At 37.5% G+C, this 24,778-nt stretch overlaps 4 protein-coding genes across 8 annotated transcripts; 2 read left to right on the top strand and 2 right to left on the bottom strand.

The window, feature by feature from the left end:
* Positions 1–1,957: 1,957 nt before the first annotated feature.
* ppih (peptidylprolyl isomerase H (cyclophilin H)) lies at positions 1,958–12,685 on the bottom strand. 2 transcript variants are annotated; one of them, XM_069660631.1, is made up of 9 exons: positions 12,523–12,685; positions 6,500–6,564; positions 6,335–6,358; positions 5,510–5,554; positions 5,160–5,202; positions 4,476–4,568; positions 2,944–3,031; positions 2,805–2,845; positions 1,958–2,440 (listed from the first exon to the last, which is right to left on the bottom strand). In XM_069660631.1, the coding sequence occupies exons 1-9, from the start codon at positions 12,586–12,588 to the stop codon at positions 2,372–2,374; spliced, it is 534 nt and encodes a 177-aa protein (XP_069516732.1). In that variant the 5' UTR covers positions 12,589–12,685; the 3' UTR covers positions 1,958–2,371. The 2 variants fall into 2 exon arrangements, with proteins under 2 accessions (XP_069516732.1, XP_069516733.1); XM_069660632.1 differs by lacking the exon at positions 12,523–12,685 and adding an exon at positions 6,652–6,739.
* LOC138590079 (probable G-protein coupled receptor 160) lies at positions 7,227–11,034 on the top strand. Of its 3 annotated transcripts, none has more exons than XM_069660627.1 (2): positions 7,227–7,444; positions 9,116–11,034. In XM_069660627.1, the coding sequence occupies exon 2, from the start codon at positions 9,217–9,219 to the stop codon at positions 10,270–10,272; it is 1,056 nt and encodes a 351-aa protein (XP_069516728.1). In that variant the 5' UTR covers positions 7,227–7,444; positions 9,116–9,216; the 3' UTR covers positions 10,273–11,034. The 3 variants fall into 3 exon arrangements, with proteins under 3 accessions (XP_069516728.1, XP_069516729.1, XP_069516730.1); XM_069660628.1 differs by lacking the exon at positions 7,227–7,444 and adding an exon at positions 7,923–8,002; XM_069660629.1 differs by lacking the exon at positions 7,227–7,444 and adding an exon at positions 8,937–9,027.
* Positions 12,686–13,375: 690 nt separating the features above from the next.
* On the bottom strand, positions 13,376–16,025 carry taf10 (TAF10 RNA polymerase II, TATA box binding protein (TBP)-associated factor). The gene is made up of 5 exons (XM_069660479.1): positions 15,643–16,025; positions 15,049–15,206; positions 14,414–14,478; positions 14,006–14,120; positions 13,376–13,813 (listed from the first exon to the last, which is right to left on the bottom strand). Exons 1-5 carry the CDS (start codon positions 15,773–15,775, stop codon positions 13,724–13,726), a joined length of 561 nt encoding a protein of 186 aa, XP_069516580.1. The 5' UTR covers positions 15,776–16,025; the 3' UTR covers positions 13,376–13,723.
* Positions 16,026–17,408: 1,383 nt separating this feature from the next.
* Positions 17,409–22,776, top strand: LOC138589997 (putative oxidoreductase YteT). 2 transcript variants are annotated; one of them, XM_069660516.1, is made up of 14 exons: positions 17,409–17,500; positions 17,809–17,917; positions 18,374–18,458; positions 18,545–18,618; positions 18,730–18,789; positions 19,044–19,151; positions 19,397–19,453; positions 19,605–19,735; positions 20,009–20,063; positions 20,350–20,442; positions 20,561–20,695; positions 21,075–21,176; positions 21,703–21,864; positions 22,166–22,776. In XM_069660516.1, the coding sequence occupies exons 2-14, from the start codon at positions 17,825–17,827 to the stop codon at positions 22,298–22,300; spliced, it is 1,290 nt and encodes a 429-aa protein (XP_069516617.1). In that variant the 5' UTR covers positions 17,409–17,500; positions 17,809–17,824; the 3' UTR covers positions 22,301–22,776. The 2 variants fall into 2 exon arrangements, with proteins under 2 accessions (XP_069516617.1, XP_069516616.1); XM_069660515.1 differs by having other exon boundaries at positions 17,457–17,514.
* The last annotated feature ends 2,002 nt before the right edge of the window (positions 22,777–24,778 follow it).

Genomic DNA, 24,778 nt, shown 5'->3' with positions numbered 1-24,778 from the left:
AGCATCATTCAACAATTATCTTCATTATATATTTCTGAGGGCAAACGAGGTCTTCAGACGAGTATACTTAATGCTGAACACCTTACCGTCAGGAAGAGACCCACTGACATTTGCCCATCGAAAATTAAAATAAAACTTGACTTTTAAATAAGCAGTCAGTTATGTCTCTCAGGCCTCGGACTGTAATAGTTATTCAGGAAATTTGGTGCTTGCCTAAGATTGAACAAAGAGTTGATTATATTGCTTCCAATAGTTATGATAAAATATTAAATATGTCGCCCAATGTGCCCTTTGGAAATGTATTGAGGGATAACATATCTTAATAAAGGACGTAATTAGAAATGCCTCAATGTTTTATCTATAGAACGTGATGTTAATGTTATATTCATGTGTTTCAGTATTGTCACATTTGCAGTAGTGGTGCCTCTCAAACAAACATGATACCTCAGAAGATTTGGGATGAGAGCTCATTGCAGTGCGCTAGAGAACATTAAGTTCTCAGCACCTTATAGCCGATCAGTGGCGACAGCTTTATAGGCTACTGTTAAATTAAAACAGACAACATGAGTCACTATTCCATATCACAAAAAAATACGAAATGGCCGAACAAAAATATTCAATATTTGACATTCTATCGTAAGAGATAAGTCTGTATCCTTTTCTGACCGTTTTGAATTAAGGTCATCTCAGGACACATTACACACACGATGAACAATAACCTTAATGTTTCGTTACAGTGTAAACGTCAAGCATGTTATTTGATTGTGTCCTTATAATAGTTGGTTATTACCGGGAGGGCATATAAAAATGTGTTTGTCATTTTCAGTAAATCGATTCTTTTTAAGGAGCTCAATTAGTGACATTGAATCCTACAGCTATAACGTCAGACTATTTGCTTCTTCTCTCATATAGTCCTGCACAACAAAAATGGTTAGGTGCCATTACTATCCCGAGTGTATCCAGAAACTCAACTTCCAGTAGCACAGAACGGAGAGACCCAGACTGAGTGTGAGACAGCCCCCACCCCACCCATTGTCATGGTAATGCTCCACTGGCACTGTTTATGAGCACTGGCTGATGTGTGAGAGCTCGCTGTTAATGGCCGAGCCCCGTTCTCCCACACAAAGATGGGCTTTAGCAATGACCCCAAAAAGCCTCCCCACGAAGAGCTCTCCCCCCTTCAAAAAAAAGAAAAAACAGAAAAAAGAAAAACCTTCTTCCTGCCTCCATAAGAACAGTCTCCATGTGAAAGGATTCTTTTATGAGAACGGGATCCATTGCAGAAGAGGGAGAGCGTGGATGGGGGAGGGGGTCTGGTAGCTTGGATTTGTATGGATGGCTGGGATAAGAAGAGGTAGCCATAAGTTCAGCAGAGGATTGCTTGGCACTGAAGTGTGTGCCTTGGAGGACTCTCGTGCCTTTCATTGTATAGTATTTCCCTCCTTTGCTTCACTGTGATGAGCTTTGAGATTCATTATTTCCCATTGTCACATCAGAGCAAAACTATACATTTCATAATAAATTACATTTCCTTTCAAGCTAAAGTCTCTGAAGAGAACATTGTTTTTACAAGGTCAGAAAGATATCAGCAAAATGTTTGCTAATAAATGCTACCAAAACAATGCATAATGTATTGGGTACATAATGTTCTTGCAGTATTCAATTCTGAAATAAATTCAGAGCAGTTCTAAAATCGGAATATGTGAGAAGTATTTTTAATACATATTTAATAGCTATAAATGAATACATTTTAAAGGGCCTTAAAGACTACAAATACTATCAGATTTTGGATACAAAGATGTGGTCAAGTACAATTCCTAAGTACTATTATTACTAAAATAAATATCGTTTTTAACTTCCTTGTTAACCCTGTGAGCTTAATGAAAAACATATTATTTATTATTAGTTTAAATAGTTTTTGTTATCAAACAAACACAATGTCCACCAAAGTTTGGAAAAATGTAAAACTATTTATTGGTTATAAATGATAACACAGTCTGGTGGATACACACATTGGCTTCATTTGACATCAGCTAACTGTGTTAAACATGAAGGTTCAATAAGAAAACTTTAAACCTATATCTTAAGTACATCCTTTCTATACCAAACACAACCTGAGATGTGAAGAATCATATTTGGGTTTTGATGCAGTAGTGAACCTGTAATCACGTATACCACACTCAAAAAATGGCCAAAATGATGAAGTGCAGAATTTTATAATGTCTGTGAGGGTGCATCATGGGAGAACGCATCAATACAAGAAGAAAATTGTTGGTTAATGTTTGCTGAGGACTAAAAGGTAACTATAAGACAGTACTTCATGTATACAGAGGTTTAGTAATTATGGAATGGTGTGGTAATGAGCTGATAATCACATCTCTCCACATTGGGCAATAAGGATGGGGAGCTTGGGCTTGTTGTTGGGTCCCGTAGGAACATTCTGTTGGGACAAAAAAAATCAAACATTTTGAACAACTAAACATTAAACACACATGTAATCATTGCATTCAAATAAAATGATCCTCTGGAATTCATGCACAAAATGTAAATTGAATTACTTATTACAATAAGTCAATCACTATGAACTAATTCTATTTAAAAGATGAGTGAAAGAGTTTAGGGGAAATTGAAGTCAGTAAACAAAGTAGAATAAGCAGTTTCACTCCAACAAGTTGCAAATAGCACATCACCCTGAGGTGAGCAGATTTTTGTTTAAACGTGATTTTTTTTTTTTAAGAAGCAGTTTCCCTCCTCTCTTATAGTATCTTGGTCACTTTACAGATCAGTAATTTATTCCTGCCCACCTCAATTTTCCTCATGATCAGCAAACCATCGACCAATTTTCCTGAAACAGTTGAGAAGACAATGAAACTCACAATAGACAAATTAAAATAGAGATCAAAATAAACATACATTCTCAATTAAAACTGTAAACTTACTCACCAAAAACAACATGCTTTCCATCTATCCAGTCACATTTTGTGCAGGTAATGAAAAACTGACAGCCATTTGTCCCTGGACCACTGTTTGCCTGAATAAGACACCCAATATTAAGAACAATTGCGATTTTAAAACTTGTTTGTCAATAAATGTTAGGGTTGTTTATCAGTGAATTGATCAATCAAATCCTACTGTGTGCTTAAGCTGTGGTCAATTCTGATTGTGTGGATTAATTAGATCTTAATTTCTTTAAAGAGGACAAAGCCAGATATAAACACTGATTGCAGGAAAAGCAAACATCTTGATTTGGCTGAAGTCAAAGAAAACAGTCCCTTTCCTGATTAAACCGTGACCCCTAAGATCTGGGGTCCGTTTCACAAAGCAGGTTCAACAAACTCTGAGTCTAACCCTGAACTCTGAGTCGATCTACTCTGAGATAGGAAACTCTGAGTTTTCGGTTCCAGAACAGCTGATCAGAGTTAGTTCAATCAACTCTGAGTAGGTTCACCCGGAGTTAAGTGCGTGCACACTGACTGTAAAAAGCCAGCATTAATGGAGCCCCGACACCACAATTCACCATGGCAACGGTACACAAAAAGAGGTCCTCCTACGTCACACCAGTGGAGCTGGAAATCCTCATGCGGACGTTCAGCGAATACGAGCATGTTTTTAGAAAAATAAAGTAACACGGCTGCAGCTGCAAAAGAGAGAGAAGCGGCGTGGGAAGAAACTGCTGCTCGAGTAAATGCGCAAGTTTGAACTGGTCTATTTATTTAATACTTAAACACGACCGGAAGCTAAAATTTATATTAATTTAGGAGCAATCCAGCGGGAGAAAAAAACATACATGGAAGCACTTCGATCATATTTTAAATATTAAACTAATGAAATATCATTCAGTGGCTGTTTTAATGTGCATTAGCTTTATCCCTAACATGATGCTGACTTCACATACATTATAATTCATGTTGATTAAACTGAATGTGTTAGTTAAAAAAATAAAAAATCCAATAACTAACGGCGTCTTATCTGAGTGCTCTCGGCAGTGGTGGTGGAAAATCTAAAAATGATGACTTTGACACAGATTTGTCTTTTGATTTTTTTTTTATCATAAATATAAAAGACTTTTGCAAAGCGGTCAGAGCAGCACAGATACGCGACGTTTCTTCTTTTAATTCGGTAACCGCTCAAACACACGCGTGAGACGGGCTGCATGAATGAGGAAGTCGAATGAGGGTTTTTTGTATTTTAGAGGGAGGAGACAGAGCGAAACTCTGAGTTTCCTGAAGAAAACCTGCTGGCGACCAGGTTAGGTTCATAGAGTCTGTTACTACGGTAACTGACCGAGAGCTTAAATTACCTCTCTCTGTGAAACAGGCTAGAGTTACCCCTCTTTCTCTGGTTTGAGTTACCTCCCTTTGTGAAACGGAAAACTCAGAGTTTCCCTCATTTCAGGGTTAACAGACTCAGAGTTTTCACTAAACCTGCTTTGTGAAACGGACCCCTGAGCATTTATCTATTGTACACACACATACCATGGACAGAAGACCTGGCACAGAATGCTTCATTCTGAAGTTTTCATCTGCAAATGGACCTCTGTAGATGCTGCAGATACCAGTTCCATCACCCTTTACCAAAAAGACAAAAAACAGAAAATAAGAGCACTCACGAAGACAGAGAAATAGATTTTACATTCCTTAGATTTAGATCTACTGAAATTCACCTTATGTCCACCAGGGGGTGAAAGAGTGAAGTATTGTCCTGATCATTTTTGAAATTTAACTGCAGTGTGTCCAACACCATTGCAAGAGTTATTATTCTAATACAAACAAGAATTAGTAGTAATTTTATTAAGTGCTTTTGAGATGATGTATAATTTCCTACAAAAACAAACTAAATATTTCATCCACTTAAGAGACCTTAATGTAACCAGCTTTCAATATCTCACTTTCTGTGTGTTGTTTATGGTAATTTATCGACTTTCACACTCAGATCTATTTAACTTGGTTCCACTCAGAGAAGTAATCCTATCAGAGTTATGGTTTCCTTTCCACTTGAAAATGCATTTACTTTTTTTATCCACTCAGGTGAGGTTAATCACTCATAGAAAGCAATTGTGTGTTGTTTGTTCTGTTGAGAAACAGGCTCTCTGAAAAACTCCCTGTAAAGACTTGACAAGAGCACTACCAATACAGCAGAAGATACATGCATATACTTACATTTACAAAGTCCCCTCCTTGTATCATAAAGTCTTTGATCACCCTGCCGATGAACAATGAAAACATGTCAGTGCTGTGGGATTTTCTTTAGTAAGAACTCTAAATAAGTAGTAACATAACATTGTTCTGTTGATCTGTGTTAAAAAAGCCACATTTGATCTATATGTTGAAAATCAATCAAACTTCCAGACTTTTAGAGACACTTCTAGAGACACTGTAGTTCCTATAAAATTCTAGAAGTTACTATGGACAGTGAAAAATAATCAGCAAATAATAATAATAACAATAAATAATCTGTCAACATCTGAGCATAACTTAAACTATAGAAAACTAGTTGCCATGTTGATTACCTGTGGAAGGTGCAACCTTTGTAACCAATAGGGACTCCATCCTTCCTGTAGGACAGATGTGTGACAACATGAGGACGGCACTATAGACAAACACACTGTATTGTACTGCATATATACACAAATCATGTGGCAGACCAAGAAATATGTTAGGCTGGCAGTTTTTTAACCACCATTTAAATGATTCTGTGCTATTGTGGCTGCTGGCATGGTTCTTTGATTTGACTATTTTTGAGTATGGAGACACTATCACGTTTGCATATGGGAACACAATGAAGGAAAAATGTTGAGTGCATCAGGGGCCTGTTAAATGATCTCATTATCCTGCAATGTTTGATGGCCATGCAGAGCGTTTATCACCCTCAGTGGCTCAGAAAAGCTGCCAGTATCAGAGTATATCCACTTCTATGTTATGAGCTCAAACAACACATTGTGGATAAAAAGCTTCCATTGGCTTCCTCCAAATTAATACAAATGAGAACATTATAGAAAGAGACAGCTCATTAGACAATTAGTTTTTCTTTGTACAGGGTTTGGTTTGTGCTAATTATTGGAGCCAAAGTGATACTGTGCCTGTCCTGGTTCTTTGTCATGCAGCTGCACAAATGTAAATACCCTTCAGAGAGCTGTTTAAAAGTAATCCTTTTTTGGTCAGGTTTCTCCTCACACTTTATCCTGATAAAAGGGGAACAGGTTCCTCATTTTCATGTTTAAATAATCAGGTTACTGCCAATTGCTGTGACAAATAAGATGGTTAATGGTTATATGTACCATGGGGGATGATGAAGTGTTTGAGTCCCATTAAACATTACAGCCTTCCTTCCTTACCTGAACTCTCCTGTGCAGAACTGCCTGTAAGAGAAGATGAAACTATAAGTAACATCACTGAAATACAATGTTATTTGTGTTAACAAATACCTGTTGTTCCTTTTCTCTGTTGTTTTTAAATAATGGACCATCTGATCCAATGATCTGAGCAGACTTTCTCCTTACCTGAAATTCTCAGCTGTCTTTGGAACCACGTCAGCAAACAGCTCAATCTTCATCCGTCCGACATCCTGACAAACAGTTGAGAGAACTTTGAGTTACCAGTCCAACACACAACACAAAGAGATGCTCAAAGACAGAAATATATCGTTACATACTCCTTAAAAGATGGCAAACAGGTCAGCCTTAGGAAAAAATAAGAAAACCAGAACTAAGAAACAGGCCGTTCTTGTTCCTGGAAGCTACTCTATTTAACACTAATGGCCTCAACTGGAATAACCAGTTAGACTTAATCTAGCTTAAAGGTATGTTCTACTAAAAGCTGATGTACAATGTCTTCTCATCTTTTGCCCTAGATACGCTGGCCCATTAGCTAAATCCTGTTACGTATTTTGTTTCCCTCAAAACATACAGTAGACTCTCTTGCATCCTAATAATGTAAGCTATTTTGTAGCATTTTACAGTGGTCAAAGCTTACATAATTGATAGATATAAATGTGAGAGCATTGCATTCTCAGTGCAGCACATTATGAGACATTAGATCCTTTCTAGGTTTGTGTGTGTGTGCATGTTTGGCAGTGTGGGTGTCTGATCACAGACGCCTCCCACAAGCCAGAGGGGTGTGCAAGTGGCTGACTGTTACAACAATGTGTGTGTTTATGTGTGTGTGTGCGTGTGTGTGTATGTGTCTGAGAAAACAAACAATGTGCTAGTGTAAAAAGAGTAGTTTGTTCCCCTGACTTCACTGAACAACTCTTCCTTCAATCCACCCGGACGGCTCACAGTAAAAACACAGCCATTGGATCTCGGTCGTTACTTTGTCTGGATGAAACAGTATGTTTTTAGTTTCCAGTGATTTCAATGAAATACAGAAGCAGTAATACGGAACAAACATCAACCACAGAACATTTAAGCGCCTCCGGGGCTTCTCTGTCTGGAGTATGATGGCAGGTAAGACAGCTTTTCACATTAAAAAAACATTGTTTTCTAAGGGTGAAGTGTCTACATTGTCATAAATGCACTCTGTGATAAATACATTTTGTTGTGATCCTGACATTAGTCAAATATGTATTTGATAATATAAGTATTGTTTCGTGCAATTGTAGGCCTACAGCACTCAACACCTAATGCTGTTTCCTGGGATTGTAGTGTAAATGTAAAGGGACCAGACACAGGTGAACAAAACTGGGTGGGGTTTTAACTAGAATGTATTGTTCACAGAATCTGAGTTTACATCTTAGTTACATGTTATAGGACATGCCAACCGAAACTAGTGGCCTCTGGGGTATATAGAAGGCAAAACAAACAGGCTTCCTCAAAGAGACAGAAGGTGTGTCCCATTAGTTGTTCGCATTCACAATGGGAAGGTGGAGCCATAAAGACTTCCTTTAAAAAGGTAGCTACACCACCTGATAGCCAGTCCTGATGAAAGCAAACAGGACCTCTAACTTAAATGACTGCACAAGGGAGGCATCCGGATCTTGAATGAAACTCACTGGACTGGGACAGGTACAGACATCTTTGGGTCACTCATTGTTTGACTGCTGACTTGTTGAGTAAGTGCTACATGTTTCCAATGATAGGACCAGTTTTACCCTTCATTAACATTGCAACTCATAGCAATGCCATAAAATAATGCTGGAAATTCAAGTTGGTGTGTGTGCTGCTGGTATCAAAACCACTGCTGTAAGATGTTCATTCGGAAGAGACTACATGTGCAGAAAAGAGAAGTCACAGTTGATCAGCGAGAGAAGGTTGTTTTAGTTTGAATGAATACTATGTTGATCAATATGAGTATGAGAAATCTTATAATACCTTCTAAATTAATGTCAGTATGATTGCAGTGTGTACTTTACCTACAGTACAGTAAACGCTGTAATCGTCAGTATGCGACTGAAATGATGATAAGTGCTTTAATGGTTTGTAGTTTTTTCCTCTTTTGACAAATATGGATTCAGCCAACACCTCTACACTAAACATAGTCTCACAGCAGCCAAAACAAATTACACTGGATCCTGTTGTGACTTTGCACTGGTGCATCAACAACTCGGGCTTATTTCATCAAGACAAATCTTATGAAATTACGTAGAAAGTAGAACATTTTGAAAAAGAAAAAAATCAATAAAGTAAAAAAAGAATTGATCTAATTTTACTGTAGGGCAAAAGCAGAGTTTTGAGGTTAAACTGATGCCTTTGGTGTAAAGTAAGTCTCAGGAACTGGTCACTGTGTACTGCCAGGGTGTCCAGGGTTTTATAACTATCGAAAGCTACCTGAAACAGCAACCACTTCTTAACACTGAACGTTGTATAAAAAAACTGATTTGAGCATTTTACACACTTCATACAGCACAAGTCTTACGTTGAGTATGACTGTTATTAAGTTTGTCTACAACTTATTAAATAGATTCTGAGATGAGAGGCAGATTGGTGGCTACTAACATGAGTGAAACAATCCTCCAGTTCAACCCTGATGCCTTCTTAACCATCACTCACTACTTCATGCTCAACCAGACAGAAGTTATTGACTCCTGCATGTATGCTTTACCGGGTTTTTACTTTCATAATTGAAGATCCATCATTTGAATAGCCAAAGTTCCTAACCTACTTTCCTGTCTTTCACAGTATATCCTGGAGCATCTTGATACTGAGCTGAGAACTGGTGCATTTAAAAAAAAGGGCCGCTCGAGTTGCCAGGGCCTTTGGAAACCACCCATACAGTCAAAATGCTGGCCATCATGGAGCGATGGGAAGTTGGAACTGGTTGTCACACAGACAACACAGAAAAGTATCTGTTACTCATGATTGGCAAGCTGGGACTGGATGCACTGGTCTTTCACTTGTGCTGCCAGAAGCTCTATACCTTCTTTTTAAACATGTGCAGCCTGTCTATTGTACTAGTTGACTTTCTGTTTGTGTTTCTAATGGCAACTGTGTGGTTTCTTGGCCCTGAAAAGTCTCCTGTATCACCTTGCTTCCTCTTGGCTAATGCATCAGCTACATACGGAATACTGCCGCTACCCATAATGTTCCTGGGATTATTTAACTACTGTTTTGAAGATGCCAATCTCGGTAACCAGAGCACTTTCTGCAAACTACTAAGGAACGCAATCTGGACATTGCTGGTGTGGTTGATAGCCATTACATACTCCCTTCATCCTGTCAAAGCGGAGCTGATGGAATCGCATGATGCAACAAGCTCAAAAGCTGTCATCTGTAAAGTAGATGAGTCTACACTAATCACAATCTTCATTTTAGTGCTTTTCATAGCAGTAATTAACTCAATGCTGCCCTTTTGGTCAATGATTCCCCGCTGGATTAAAGAAGCTAACAGATTATCCGAAGCAAGGGAAGAACAAGAGAAAGAGAGGAGCGACTTGTTGTTCACCTGGGATAAGTGCAAGGAGACAAAAAGCAGTGAGCAGAATTATCTGGAGGAAACCAGCTGGTCACGACCACCTCTGTGGATCAGCCTAACACTGGGCTTTGGTCTGTTTTGGATGCCATATCTCGCTGTGTCTGTGGCCTGTCTGCTCTTTGGCTTTGAAGTACCAGCCTACATCACTGTCAACGTACTCTGGCTGGAGTGCACCAACAGTTTGCTGGTTGGTTTGGTGTTCTTGGTGAACAGCAAGATGCAAGGGCCATACAGCCGTCTACCAGAAGATGTGTGCTCATGGCACGTTTTTTGGCATCTGAGCAAAGGAACAGAAAAACAGAAAAACTCTATGGCTATGTTTAACCCTACAAAAGAGAAGAAAAAAACTCTCCTCTATGTGTAATACCCCTTTCCCAACAAAATTAGTACGGTTGACGCAGGTTTTTCAGACCCAGGAAGACCCGCTAATAAATGCAGATTGTCTCTTTTCCCATTGCCAATGGAATACTCCTTTTGGTCTCTTTTCTGCTGTGTCACCATCTGACGTCACATACACGCCGGAAAGAGGGTTACTTATTTTTCTCCCAATGTTTTTTATTATTCAGAACTCAGGAGAACATTCACATTCAGGTGACATCAGTCAATCATAATAAAGTGCATAAAATATACACAACAGGGGAGGGGACAGGGTACATTTGTAAAGCCAGAGATTATTATTCATTCAAGAAACAGGTTTACTCAACAGTGAAGATGTTATGATGGTTAGGTCTTTATTGTATCTATTACTATTCAGTCTTTTTTATCAAACTTGGCGCTGAAAAATGTGGGTTAGTTTGGAACGATGTTCGAGTACTGCTTGGATGGAGACGGGCAGAATTTGTAGCCGAGATGACAAAAAGTTGCAGAAGTTACCGACGGAGCAGGGCATCGCACTGGAAAGGGGGCAGAGATTAGCGTGTCGATACAGGTTTTGTGTTCCCATCATTGCCGATCTGAGCTGAGGCGATGATTACCTGACTCTACTGCAAAGTCATTTGACCCGGGTCTGAATGCCGATTGTGATCTTTCCCACTAAGCGAAAAAGCCGGGTGTTAGCAGGTTTTTTGACCAGTAGGAAAAGGGCTTAATATGTATGTGTACTTATATGTGTATATAATATATGTGAATAAAGATTTCATGAAAATGAAGAAGGATCTAATTGTTCACTTGTGTGACTGATAGCTGGACCCAGAAATGCATGCAAATGCAGAAATGCAGGGTAATCCAGAGTGAGATGTAGATTTACTCTGGATTACCCTGTTTCTAGATGGTTATTTCTAACTTCCACACTTTAATTGCACTCTCTCCTTCACCTTATTAAGTTTTAATTCACAATCTACTTTAATCTGATGTCTTTGCTTAGCTTTAGTCCCCTCAACACACCTGCACCTCTGATAAATGGTTTAATTGATAAACACAGTGCTGTAGGAGAGCATCAGGCTTCATGATCTGACAAAAAAGTTTTATATCGCTTCAGTCCATAATCACCCGCTCCCTCCCTCCCTCTGTGCTTGTGCTCTCCTCCTTCTCAGTGCTGCGAGTCTGTCACAGTTTGTATTATATGTTTTTTTAAAGTCTAATGAAGGTAAATGAGGCTCCTTGTATATTAACAGGGCCTAAGAATGTAATATATTTAATCAGGCCCCCCCCCCCCCCCCCAAATGTAAGTACTTGGTCTGAAAAAAAGTGGTATCTGTGCATCCCTAACACCAAACAAGAGAAGAAGTTGACGTTCACATTTCTCAGGGTAGCTTAACATGTTCACATTGTGCCATTGTTAAAATTCTATATTCTATATTATATTTAATAAAAGATATTTGTAATTCATTCTTACAATGATTTTTTGCTTGAAAAAGTAAAATTCTGAAATTTACCATGGCATATCCACCATGAAATCATCAATGAAAGTTTATTTTTCCATGCAACAGAAGGCAGATAAAATAAGGAAAAGAAGAAAAAGAACAGGACTGGAATAAACATGGGGAACAGGGCAGCTGATCTGAACATGTAAGTGTTGCCAGTTAGGCTACATGTTGGAATCGGGTATAGAGGCAAAGCGAAGGACTTCCTATCTCTCTTGAACAAAACGGCCTTTATGATTTTTGTTTTTAAAAGGTAAGATTATCAATAAAGCTGCTGCGGAACTAAACACTTTATTCTAATGAAGACGTTTTAAACCAGTGTGCTTGTGACTTGTTAAACAAAAGGGAAACACATCTTCATATAAATCATCCCATAGCTTACAATTTCTTTATTCTTTTTACACTGTTTCAAAGAAGAATGTGTAAAGCCCTGGTTGTAAACCGCCAAGTCGGCTTTTATCATTCAAACTAAAGTAGGAGGTAACTTTATTCATTGAGCGAAATTATTAGGGTAAAAGTTATAGGAACAAATAGCCCAGCACACTGACCATCATTTAAACTCGAAAGACTGCAGGATCTGCATATCAATGATTGTTATGCGACTCAGATATTTAAAATGACGCCACCCAATATCAAGTTTCAACCAAATTTAACATTACGGAGAGGTTAGTGAGATGTAGTACCGTTAACGTTATCGTCACGTTAGCTCGAAACTAGCGCCAGTGTTAAACTAAACACTTTACTCTACTCACCTGCCCTCCGATGGTAATGTCAAAGAAGACGATCGGGTTGTTGGGATTTGTTGATTGAACAGACATTGTGACGCTTCCTTCGCTTTTGGAGACCAAATAAATATGCTATTCAACCGATTACATGTGAATTTTTGAAAGTTCAGCATATGCGCTGTGAGGATCTACGGTGGCTCAGGAGAGTCAAGTTACGGCTAGCAGTTAGGGACAAACATTATCGTCGCGAGAAAGCGCAATAATAAAGCCTTGGATAAACGCAACACTAGGAAGCCGTCTACTGGCAACTTAACTTTTGTCGTTAATACGTTAACGACAAACCAATACACATTTACTGTAACAGTTAGGCACCTTTGTGAGTACTGAACTTGTGAAAGCAGTATCTTTGTTTTTTGCAAAAGAATTCCTGTAGCTGTGCACAAATCACAGCCTCGACACCTGTGCCAACCACACAGCTATGTAAATAATAGTAGTTTGGCTTCTTAGTATGCTCATTTAATGGCATATACCAAAGAGCTTTCACTTTTAACAACCTTATCAATTATCCTTTCTTATACCTCAGAAAATGGTACATTGGTTTTATCAAATATCAGATGTAGTACCACATGCTACTAATCCCAGCTCTGGAGACACGTGTACAGTTGCCTCCTTATAAGACATACATAAGTTACATATTTTACATTCTAAAAGCAAGAAATCTTACTGTGCTATAGTATATAGCTCATTCTGTGTATTGCCTTGTCTTTTATCTGGACCGTGAGTCTGTAATAAAAGTTTTCAATTATACATATTCAATGTGAACTCTGAGAACATTTCAAAATTTAATTTGTCACAATAGGGTTTTTGAAGAAACGCCTTTATGTCTGCAAAATGTAACAAAAAATAACAATTCTACCTTTTTTGACATTGTAAAACTCTTTCCAGCTCTTAACCTCTACAAATGTACTTATCCAATGTAAAATCATAACATTACTGTTTTTGGTAAGGGTTTTATTTTCACAATAAAACTTAATTTTACAATTTAACACAATGCAATAGTGACTCCACAAAAAAAAAAAGAAATGGCAAATTCACTAATAAGATTTGTCAAAGATGTACTGGAGCATCGTGATAAAAAAAAAAGCAATACAGTTGTTGACAGACTAGTGGGTCAGCAGGGAAATAAAACTAGCAAAAGCAAAAAGAATAAAAATAAAGAAAAACAGGTCTATGTAAAGTAATATGGTTTCTTGACATTGACGCCATATTCTGTGAGGGCAGGAGTCAGGTCTTCCATAGTCAGGGTGTACTTCTTATCCTATAGGGAAGAAGTAAAAATAGAAAACTATAACTTATGAGGCACAACAGGATCCTAGCAAATAAAGGCAATTGACAACTCCCTTTGTTACAATCCTCTAAAAACCTTTATAACATATTCAACAATGTCAAATATCATGTAGTGAAATTACATTTAAAACACATGTTAAAAAACAATGAAAGAAACACTGACCTTTGTTTTACTTCTGGAGCTTCCTGAGGCAGTGCCCTTCATTTTACAGTACTGCAGTGCATCATTGGCAATGTCTGAGATAAACTTCTGAGAGGCAAGGGAGATCAGACGGATTCTAAACAAATAAAAAGGAAAATTAATTTCTTCTTAACACTTTCAAGAAATCATTATTGAAAGCTGGAGAAAGGTCTAGCAAGACACATCCTTCAGAAGCACTCCACTAACAGATTCTCATGCACTCTTTCTGTACCTGCTCTGTAAGTTCTAGGATTCTAATCTTCAATGTGAGAATTAAATACATCACTTTGATTTCTGTTATAAGGTTTCATGGGGCATCGGGCAAACCCACTCACACTGAGTATTGAGTGTGGGCCTTTAGTTCATAGTGGAAGTCATGGTAGTACTTACATCCTTGGATCAGAAGCCTCAAAGCCAGCCCTGTTGAGGTAGTATCCAGTAACTGCATCAGGAATCTAAACAATAAATAAAAAAGAGCATACTTTGGACTATGGTCAAGATTCACACACACACACACAGCCCACTTTCACTGCTACTAAAGGCTACTAATAAAAAACATTATCACTGTATGTCTGCTATTTAGTGATCAGCTATATGACTGTACCAAGCATGCTGGTACGGCCTCTGACCACTATAGTAAACATACAGCAATGTTTTATGAGGACTGTTGTTGGTAAATGACAAATGTTTTTAACAAGGATATGGATTGTCATGAGTGATAGCTTGCGTTCTATCAAAGTGACTGCATGCTTTGTTCATTTACTTTTTCGAGGGATACGACAAAAAGCTATACTGAGAACATTTGGTATTGTTGTATACAAACATTTTCATTACTTATTCATTTTTATTTAGTGATGATGGACAGTAAATGTGGCTGGCGGGGTAGAAACCACTGCCAGACATTTCCAACATTTACAGGAATTTAACTATAACTCATACATATGTAGGGTTTTGGATTTCTGGTATTTGTGACAATTAATTCCTATACGTAAAAGCAGCATTAGTTAGCTGTCTTCAGAACTCACTGTGGGAGTATACTCTTCCAGCTGCATCAGGAAATCTGCCAAGGGAGTGGTGGAGACAGCAGGTTTTACATCTCCATTGGTGATGCCACCAGGAACATAGACGCCGTTAGAGACAGACGTGTCTGCTGATGGTGTCACCATAGCTGCTGAGGCTGAAGCTGTAATACAAGAGTTTATCATCATAATAATAATATTTTAAAATTGAACTAAATTGTACCCCTATCTGCTGCGTTTCACAAAGCATGAGTGTGACAGTAAGTCCTTGGGAAGGTATTTTTTGCCTCAACTAAGGTTGTACAAAGTCCAAACACTGTCTGCAAAATTCCAGGTCCACATATGATAATTTATGAAAACTGCTTAATGTAGGATTTAAATACATAGATAGTTAGATAGCTAGATAGATAAATAGAAAAGTGAAATCACAGAAAAAAATTGTTGTACTGTTATAAATCAAAATACAATCAATTTAATATATATTGCGCCAGGCAAAAACGAATCAACTTTCAGTTGAAAATATATGTTATACTAGTTTGAACTAAGTGTTGTGCAGGACAATAAGGACAATAACATAAGTAAAAGTCACACAACCCTTACCATTACTCGTGACCGAAGGGATGCTGCTCACGTTGGTTGTTGCGTTGTCATTTGCGATACAATTACTAGAAGTTGAAGACGTAGTCGATGATACTCCGGTTGTGACACACTGATTAACGTTGTCAATATTCATCTTGAGTTAATGTTAGCTTACGTGCTAACTTTAGCTAGCGAGCACAGAGAAATGTCCTATATCAGCCCAAACGCGCGATTCCGTGCTCTGTAGCTCAAATATTATTATTTTACAAAATACAGTGTTGTGAAGTATGCCTACTTTTAGAACTCAGAGGACACTAAATCGCACAATCAGGTGCTATCTGGTATCTGAAAAAAAAGCTACAGAAAGCTGAGCTCACGCTGCAGATCTAATCGCGTCATGTGACCCTTGCTGTATATGTGGTTCGGATTTGACGAAGGTAGCCGAAGGTCCCCGAAAACCTTATAAACATCTGGTATGTGAAAATGGTTTCATGTAAAGACTATCTTCGTTTGCAAGTGGCTTGTTGGATTTAATACTTATTTTATTTGGTTTTGTAAACTTACTAGGCAAAAACTTATAATTGTGATATAATAACTTAATTAGTTTAACACGTCATTAAAAAATATAGCATATAAAGCTCTGCAAGACACATAAAAAGAAATTGAGCAAATATTTTTTCACCTTCTACAACTGTTTGAGAAGGCCTCTGATACAGCATTTTTGGGTTTTTTTGTTATGTTTTCAGCAAAATAGCTATTGCAGCGATGGGACTTAGTGGGAGCAACATTTCTCTATGCAGCGGTCCCCAAACGGCGGACCGCGGTCCGGATCCGGACCCAACTGCCGTCGTCTCCGGACCCTGACCTATTTACAGTTTTAACAAGCGCATCTATTTTAACCTGCGCAGCTTTTTTTGTCTTTGCGGTAGTGTTTGGGGGTCCTAGAAACTCGCAGACCAATGAATTCGTTGTAAATCATCACAAGTGACGCTGCTCAGCCAATCAAATCTGTCACTCAGATTAACATCGCGACTGCAATACAGTCTATGGTGTGTGAGAATACCATAGACTGTATAATGTATACACACATACCGGATATACTGTATATATATACAGTCAAAATGTATAAATGTATGGTACTGAATCATAACGCAGGTCAGACATTATGATGTTCCGGACCTTTGCTCTAACTGGACCTCTTTCAAGTTTAATTGAGTACCCCTTACCTGCTCTATAGTATAATGAGCTTAAAGAACATTTTACAGGCTGTGTAAATTCATGGCCTGTTTGCCGGACCTACACATTGTTTGTTCAGTTTGATTATGGACGAACAATAGAACCCACTGACTGAATTACTGTATTTTTTAGGGAAAGAAACATCAACAGATAATTTTTTGGACAACTAAACGTGATGTTGTAACATCGCAACAGTAGTTACAGGGTTAATTCAATTCAATTTGAATATCACATGTCTGCTGTGACCTCATGTGATCTCGAAGACCATCTTGTGACAACGACGTGTCTGGAATGCCGCCACAAGAGGCTTATTACCGACCCACATGTCCATAATCGATAATGCTCTAGCGAGTTAGTCTTAGGTTATCTTGCATTTCTACCTTTAACCTTGCATTAAATTAAGATTTTAAATCAAAGAGTATTTTTACGAGGAGATGTGAATGCAACAGAAGACCCACGTGCATACTCTAGGAGGCGCCAGGCACCTCTTCAGTTGATTTGAAGTTGTCTTATATTGGCCGAAGAAGTGAATCACCCATCTACTGTAGTCATTCACCAACTGGATATTTTGCAGTCGCGTTTTCATCTATGGTCTTCACAATATCAAACCAACGCGGAAGACGGACAGAGGGTTTGGACTGCTGTAAGGGAACACAAGTACTGAGCTTGTTATAAACTGGCTATCATTTTTTGATTGTTCAACAAATGTTAATATGCAACCTACTGTTGGGGGTCTTTAATTCAGAGTATTGGGAGGTGTTACATTTTTCAGTTAGTCTACCGTCAAATGACAGCTAATCTACATCTAAAGTACTGTAAACTACTGTGATCCAGTGAAGAATAACCCAGGCTATGTAAGGTACAAAGTCTGTGTGATCTCCTCTGATTAGAAGTGTTTATTAGTTCACAAATTGTATAACGTGATTGTAAAAGCGTCCATTTGTGACAAAGTTCACAGGATACAAGAATGACTTCTCCCGTCCGTGTGATCGTGGTTGGAGCTGGCTGTCGAGGGGACATATACTCCATGTTTGCATCTATCCATCCTGAACGCATGAAGGTCAAGAGACGTTCCCCACAACCTAGTATTGTCACCAAGGAGTAAATGTAGAGCCTGTAATATTGTTATAGTATATAGTATAGTATACTGTGTTCTGAATTGACTGAACTGACAAAAATAATATTTTGGCAGCAGAAAATCTCTACCAGCCACATGGTCCAAAATGGTACAATAACAAGACACCCATGACAGAAACATGTCAACTATAGTTGGAAAGTAGATATAATAGTAGATGTAGATAATCAAATGTGTCATTTGTAACAATACTCCCTGTATTGAATTCATGAGCATCTAAATTCAGATTGCTGATAATACTTTTTAAAATGTTTAAGTAAGGACTCATTATGGAGTATTTGGTTTTGGTTTTATCGCTACTTAAGTAAATTAGGCTATCTAAATAATTTTCCAACTGCCGCCCTAGCATTGATATCTCAACCTTTAACTTCACCATTTCAGGTTGTTGGAGTCGCTGACCCAAGGAAATTTGCCCGCACTAAACTTCAACAGCGACACAAAATTGTAGATGAAAACGTATTTAATGGTGAGCATCAATATAAAACTATGCATTCAATTTTTGATTATTTTCTGCCTCCTACTAAACTATTGAATGCTCTGTTTTTACACTAGACTGGAAAAGTATAGTTGCAAGAGAGAAGTTTGCAGATGCTGTGTTAATTTGTACTCCAGACCGCCTTCATAAGGTAAACATACAATACATACATTTAATATGTATATGTATTTTGTATATACTCTCAAGTTTTAGTCTTCTATGTAAACAATTACTACAAATGAAACTTGTTTGTGTTCCCCAGGAACCTGCAGTGGCCTTTGCAAAAAAGGGCTACCATGTTCTGCTGGAGAAACCAATGGCTGTGAGTGTTTTGTAGACATAATCATTTACTATGTTAACAAAGAGCATAATTTTAAAGTTGATCTTAATGGCAATCCTACAAATTAATTTCTACTCAAATTTTTTGGCATGTTAAAAACCTGTAAATCTGTTTTTTTTTTATTATATTCAAGTGTAATCTAATTCAGACAGTTCTTATAAGCACAGTGCAAATTTTGGAAAGAGTATCGGTAACGGAAATTTTAAAAAGTGACTCATGTTTTAACTTGACTTTAGACGAATGTTGAAGACTGCACCGAGATTGTGAAGGCTTGCACTCAGAGTGGTGTGATTCTTTCAGTGGCTCATGTTCTCCGCTATGATCCTGTCATCCACATGATAAAGGTGAACGTTTTGTGTCACACTTTCTGTTTATGTCAATTTGGCTGTTATTAAGTTTTTAAAAGTACTAAGTAAGGGGAGGCTGACGTAAATTGGTTGTTTTTAATACAGTCCAATGAAACCTTTTCTTGGGCAAGTAATAAAGAAAATCACTCATTCTTATTTGGATTTCTGATCATTCTTATTTGGATTTCTGATTTTTTTTTCTTATTTGGGTTGAAATAAAAATAAAACTGATCTTTTTCCAGGAGCTGATAGATGCTGGAGTCATAGGTGATGTGATCCATATTCAGCACTTTGAGCCAGTAAGAATTTAATCAAAATAGAAAATAGTGCTGCTAATCCATATAGCTTGTCCTTAAATGAATTCTTTAAACAGTAAAAGTATTCCTGCTTTTACAACATTTTTTCGGGGAACAAATGTTACTGATTAATTTTGTTAACCTCTTTTTCCAGGTTGGATTTTATCACTTTGCTCACTCATTTGTGCGGGGGAACTGGAGGAATGAGGCAGAGAGCTCTTTTGCTCTTTTGGCTAAGTCCTGCCATGACATTGACCTAATACATCACTGGGCAGGAGCCCGTAGGTAAACAAACAGACAGCAGTCAATGATCAACCCCAAGCTGCTCTGATGTTCAGTCAACACTTTAATAAATAATTTGGTGGATCAACTGGTTGAAAGGTGATTTAATCCAAACAGTGCCATCAACATCTAGACCCCTCACTCTCGTGGTTTGGGTGGACAGTCTCATTTAAAAAAAAAAAAAAAAGATGGACGGTGGTTGATTTTTGAAGGTTAATTTTGTTTTTTTCTCAGACAAATCATTATTAATTAACATTGCCTTTTTGTATTTGGCAGGTGTGTGAAAGTATCATCATTTGGATCAGTCAGCCACTTCCAAAAAGAACACAAGGTGTGTGGAATCATCATTATATCAAATGAGACCTGTAGCCACTTTAGATATGAGCAAACTTTGTTGGGTTTTTTGGTATTTTATTATAAAGGTAATCAATGTATTGGTATGTAATGTATAGATGTAAGGGTACATAATATTACCTCACCTAAATCCTTATCAATGTTGCTGAGTTGTGTTTTTGTGTCATTAAGATTTAATATATATCCATGACAGTTCTCTTCGTTAATGCTAACAGAAATCTGTTTAACATGCCTGAATATAAAATGTGATTTTTTTTTTTCAGCCAACAGGTGCTGCGGATCGCTGCATGAATTGTTCCATAGAGAAAGACTGTGCGTACTCAGCATGTAAAATCTACCTGGATAGAGTGAAACAGGTAAACATTTCAACATGATTTTCACCAGTTATCTAATATATTTTCCATCCTGTTATTGTAGTACTGTACCTAATGAACATATATGTGTGCACTGTATTTGTGTATATATATGTGCTAGGGTCAAACTGGCTGGCCTGTATCAGTCATATGCCAAAGCTCATTACCAGACATCGAGACGGTAACTGAGGCACTGAAGACTGGACCATACGGCCGCTGTGTCTACGAGTGTGACAATGACGTCTGTACTAACCAGGTTAGAAAACATGAAAACAGCTTGATAACACACGCCACAAAACATACGATCTCTTTCTAAGTGAAACTGAAATATCATCATGAATGCACCAGTATCCATGGTGGCATTTAACCTAAGGTCAAAATATAGTACCATATAATTTGAACATTTCTTGGCTTCTCCTCATACATACAGGCCACAGGCTGCTAATGCTCTAAATGCATTATTAACTAACTTTCCACTTTCCAAAGTTTTCTTATGTACTATTTTTTTCGAGAATTCGAATTTTGAGAATATTTTCTACACAATTTTAAGCTACCAGCTTGGCCATTATCTCTGATCAGAACAATTACACATTTTCCCTTATGTCTTGTCTTGTTTATCTGTTTTGTTTGCCCAGGTTGTTAATATGGAGTTTGAAGGGGGTCTGACAGCAGCCTTTTCAATGGTGGCTTTCACTGAGGAGATATGCCAAAGAAAAACAACCATCTATGGCAGCAAGGTAGTAAAGAAATGGTTATTCATAGGATACGAGAAGCAATAGAAAAAGGGGAGCCAGCAGTTGAAATGTGCATCAACTACTGGCTCACAGAAATAAACATAATAAGCTGCATTGTAGCGTAAACCAAGTATTTTCCCCATATGTGATTGTTGAAGATACCATTCCAGAATCAAAGTAATGTAAACTGTTAGGAAAAAAAAAGCAAGCATCCACTCTTCAAGGGAGGCTTTCCTCAATTTTGGTACACAAAAAATGTAACACTGTCTGATAGTTATAGTAGACAGAGTATGTTGGCTGTTATACATTTGGCCTTATATTGTACCTTGATATTGAATAACAATTACTACCTGCTCACACACCTGAAAGATTTAAGGAATAAAGAGTAGCATGTGGATTAGGTGACAGAGAATTTGTTATTCATTTAACTTTGTTGCGACATAGTTATTTGAGTATAACTTTAACTTTGTATACTCTGTTCTAAGATGGATGCATTAGCTTACTGATAAACTGAAATGTGTCTTTGCAGGGGGAGCTGTCATATAATGGCCATGAGGTAAGCGTGTTTGACTTTCTGACCCAGAGATCTACCAAGCACACAGCACACAATAAGGCCCCAAAAGGTTTTGGCTTGAGTGGACATGGCGGAGCTGACTACTACCTTTTGGATGCCTTTATTTCTGCTGTGGCGGTAAGTGCTGAGAAAAATATGTTGGGTTTTTTTTGTCAATGTATAGTTTCCTGTTGTTTTTCTTCTTAACCTACTCTAGGATCAACTAAATTTTTATTTTCAGACATTAAATGAATATAGCTGATATGATTCTTCGCCTTATATCGACAGTTGACCTATACTTGTTTGGACACATTACGATTAACAACATATTAAGAATATTCGTTGTATTGACATCAGCAAACCTGTTGGGGAGGCAATGTAACTGTGAAGGTTGATTAGCTCAGCATCTGTGTTTGTTTCTGTGTTTTGGTGAATGCAGAACAATGATCCAGCCATGATCCGCTCAGGTCCCCGGGAGACACTACTGAGCCATCTGCTGGTGTTTGAAGCTGAGCGTTCGCGGTTGGAAAGCAGGGTGGTGTACTGTGGTGAAAGTAGCCAGAGCTTTACATGAAAATGATCTCACCTTAAAAATCACTACATCACTATGGTGATATCTGGATGATTTATGACACAACTAGACTGAATCTGGACCAGGGCCAAATATAGGAGTGTAGTCAGGATGATTATTTAGTTTATATGGTTTAGTGATTTTAAGTCTGTGTTTACTTTTGTGTGTGTGTGTGTGTGTGTGTGTGTGTGTGAGTGAGTGAATTAGGGAACCTTTTTTTAATTTCCTTTTTATTTAATTTTGTTTAATATAAGTGCCAAGAACCTCATCATATTTTAAATTCATGTGAAATTGTTAATTTGTGTAATTTAAATTTTCTTGCAATGATTCTTTGCTCTTAATGGGTACTTTGTATAAGTGGGCAGTATATGTCTCAGGATATTCATTAATGTAGACCAATTGTAAGTCAGATTGAATAAACAACTGAAAACATGTATTGAATTTTCAATTTTTCAAAGTGCTGGCTGTGAATAAATAAATATGCCGTTAGCTCTCGTACTTCTTTTTAGACCAATTTCATTTCATATTGTCATTTTGACCTGGCCATGATATTAGTTATTGGACGATTTTACTTTTTCCCAGGAGTTGTTCAACATTTCCTGCTGGTGAGAAAGTACATTAATATGTGGTTGTAAGAGGCAATTAAATCAGTTTCCAGGCTCATTTAATTTCTTTTCCACAAACTTGATGTTGCTAAAAGAGCACCCAATGGCAAATATCAAATATGAAACCGAAGTGAAACTCAGATTAAAAGTTCCTCACTCTACGTATCATACCCAATGATTTTTTTTAAACTAGACACACGTGATAAATGTCCTTTAAGATTTCAACATACTAAAGATGTCACTTAAAATGGCTGATTGTTAGAAAAGGTGTATGTAAATGTCCCAAAAATCTGTGAAATCACAGAAACATACAGTTATATTACACTGTGTAGAAGAAATTAATAATCTTCAGGTCCGATTCAGTGGCTGGTTCAGATGAGTTTTATTCACTGCGCAGTGGAGAGAAATCATCACAGCAAGTTGTAGAAAACCTCTCTGACTAGAGTCATCTCTAGTCAGAATATATATCTTGAGTAACAGAAAACAGAGGGCTAACCAAAAGGGTTATGCTAATTGAGATAAAGCAACAAAGGGCAATACAAAACCAAGATGAAAGAAGCTACGGTGTCATTCTCAGAGGGTGATGTCTGGGGGACCCAACCAACAAGAAGGTTCCAGCTAGCTTCTCGAGGCTCATACAGTGGTCTTAGGGGTGAAGAACTCACAGCCTGATGGCTAAACAAATGTATAGAAGGAAGTTAATCACCGGTTCTTCTGGAAACTTCAAAACCTTGATTAACACTGATGTGATAGCAGGAAAGAAAAAGAATACACTCTGATGTTGTTCTGCTCTGAAGTTACAAGACCATTTGTTGAGACAAATCTGTTGAGACAGAATTAAAGCCATAAATTCTGTTTCCGCAACTGTAAATACTGTTGTAAATGAAAATAGAACCAAAGGGCAATAAAATTTGCAATTAAATATTCCTGTTTAACATCTAATCGATATAAAAAATTTAAAAAAGCATTGTGCTCTTAGAACTCTCAGGGAAAAAAAGAGATAAATCCTCTTTGTCGGGCATTTTTTGTCACGTAGTACCACCTTATAAACACAAGGTGTCACTATTTTATTTCATTTAAATGCCAAACACCACAACCTGGAATGAGTGGTAATTTGTGTGAAACTGTCTGATTTGGTATAGAAAATAGTAATAATAAAACCTAGAATTTTTTGTGAAAAATTCGGCCAAGAAATTCTTTAAACAAGGAAACATTTCCTCATAGCTTTGGCCCAGAAGTCAATAACTTTATAATAAGACTTTATGGAAGTAGTTGAATGACAGAACTTTTAACACTCAGATTTCTGAAATTAAAAAATTTAAAGCAAAATGGTGGTTTCCTTTAAATGTTTGATAATGTTCCTCAGCAGGATATAAAGTGTCAAAGGGTATGAAAGCCTTCATGTCAAGGTTTCTTCTTTCCTTAATGTACTGAGCCTCATATTCAGCATTCTGGTCCCTCAGCATCATCCTCTGTTTTTCTTTTATCTTCACACCAGGTGGACATGAATATACCATAAATCAATAGTTATATATGGCAGATGTCCTCCATCTAAACAGTTTGGAGTGGAAAAAATCATATTAGTAGAACGAAAGCAGGCACATGCATGTGTGCCTCCAATGTATGAGTTAATCAAACTTGAATGTCAAAATAATGTATCTGATGATTAAAGCTATATTTAGAATACTGCAATATGGTTTACCTAATTGTCCTTCCAGGACATTATTATGTCATAGTTTCAGACAACTCGAAAACATAGTTCCCCGGGCCACGGCTGTCCCCAGCATGTGGTGATGAAAACGAAGCTGTCAGTATAAAGGTCAACTGAAAAAAGTTCTGGAGAATATGAAATAAGTGAAAATGTAATGTGAATTTA

Source organism: Semicossyphus pulcher, unplaced genomic scaffold (assembly GCF_022749685.1).
Source record: "Semicossyphus pulcher isolate SPU_LCO1_2020_fin unplaced genomic scaffold, fSemPul1.0.p SCAF_13, whole genome shotgun sequence".
NCBI lineage: Eukaryota > Metazoa > Chordata > Actinopteri > Labriformes > Labridae > Semicossyphus > Semicossyphus pulcher.
This window is presented reverse-complemented; position numbering and strand designations above follow the sequence as displayed.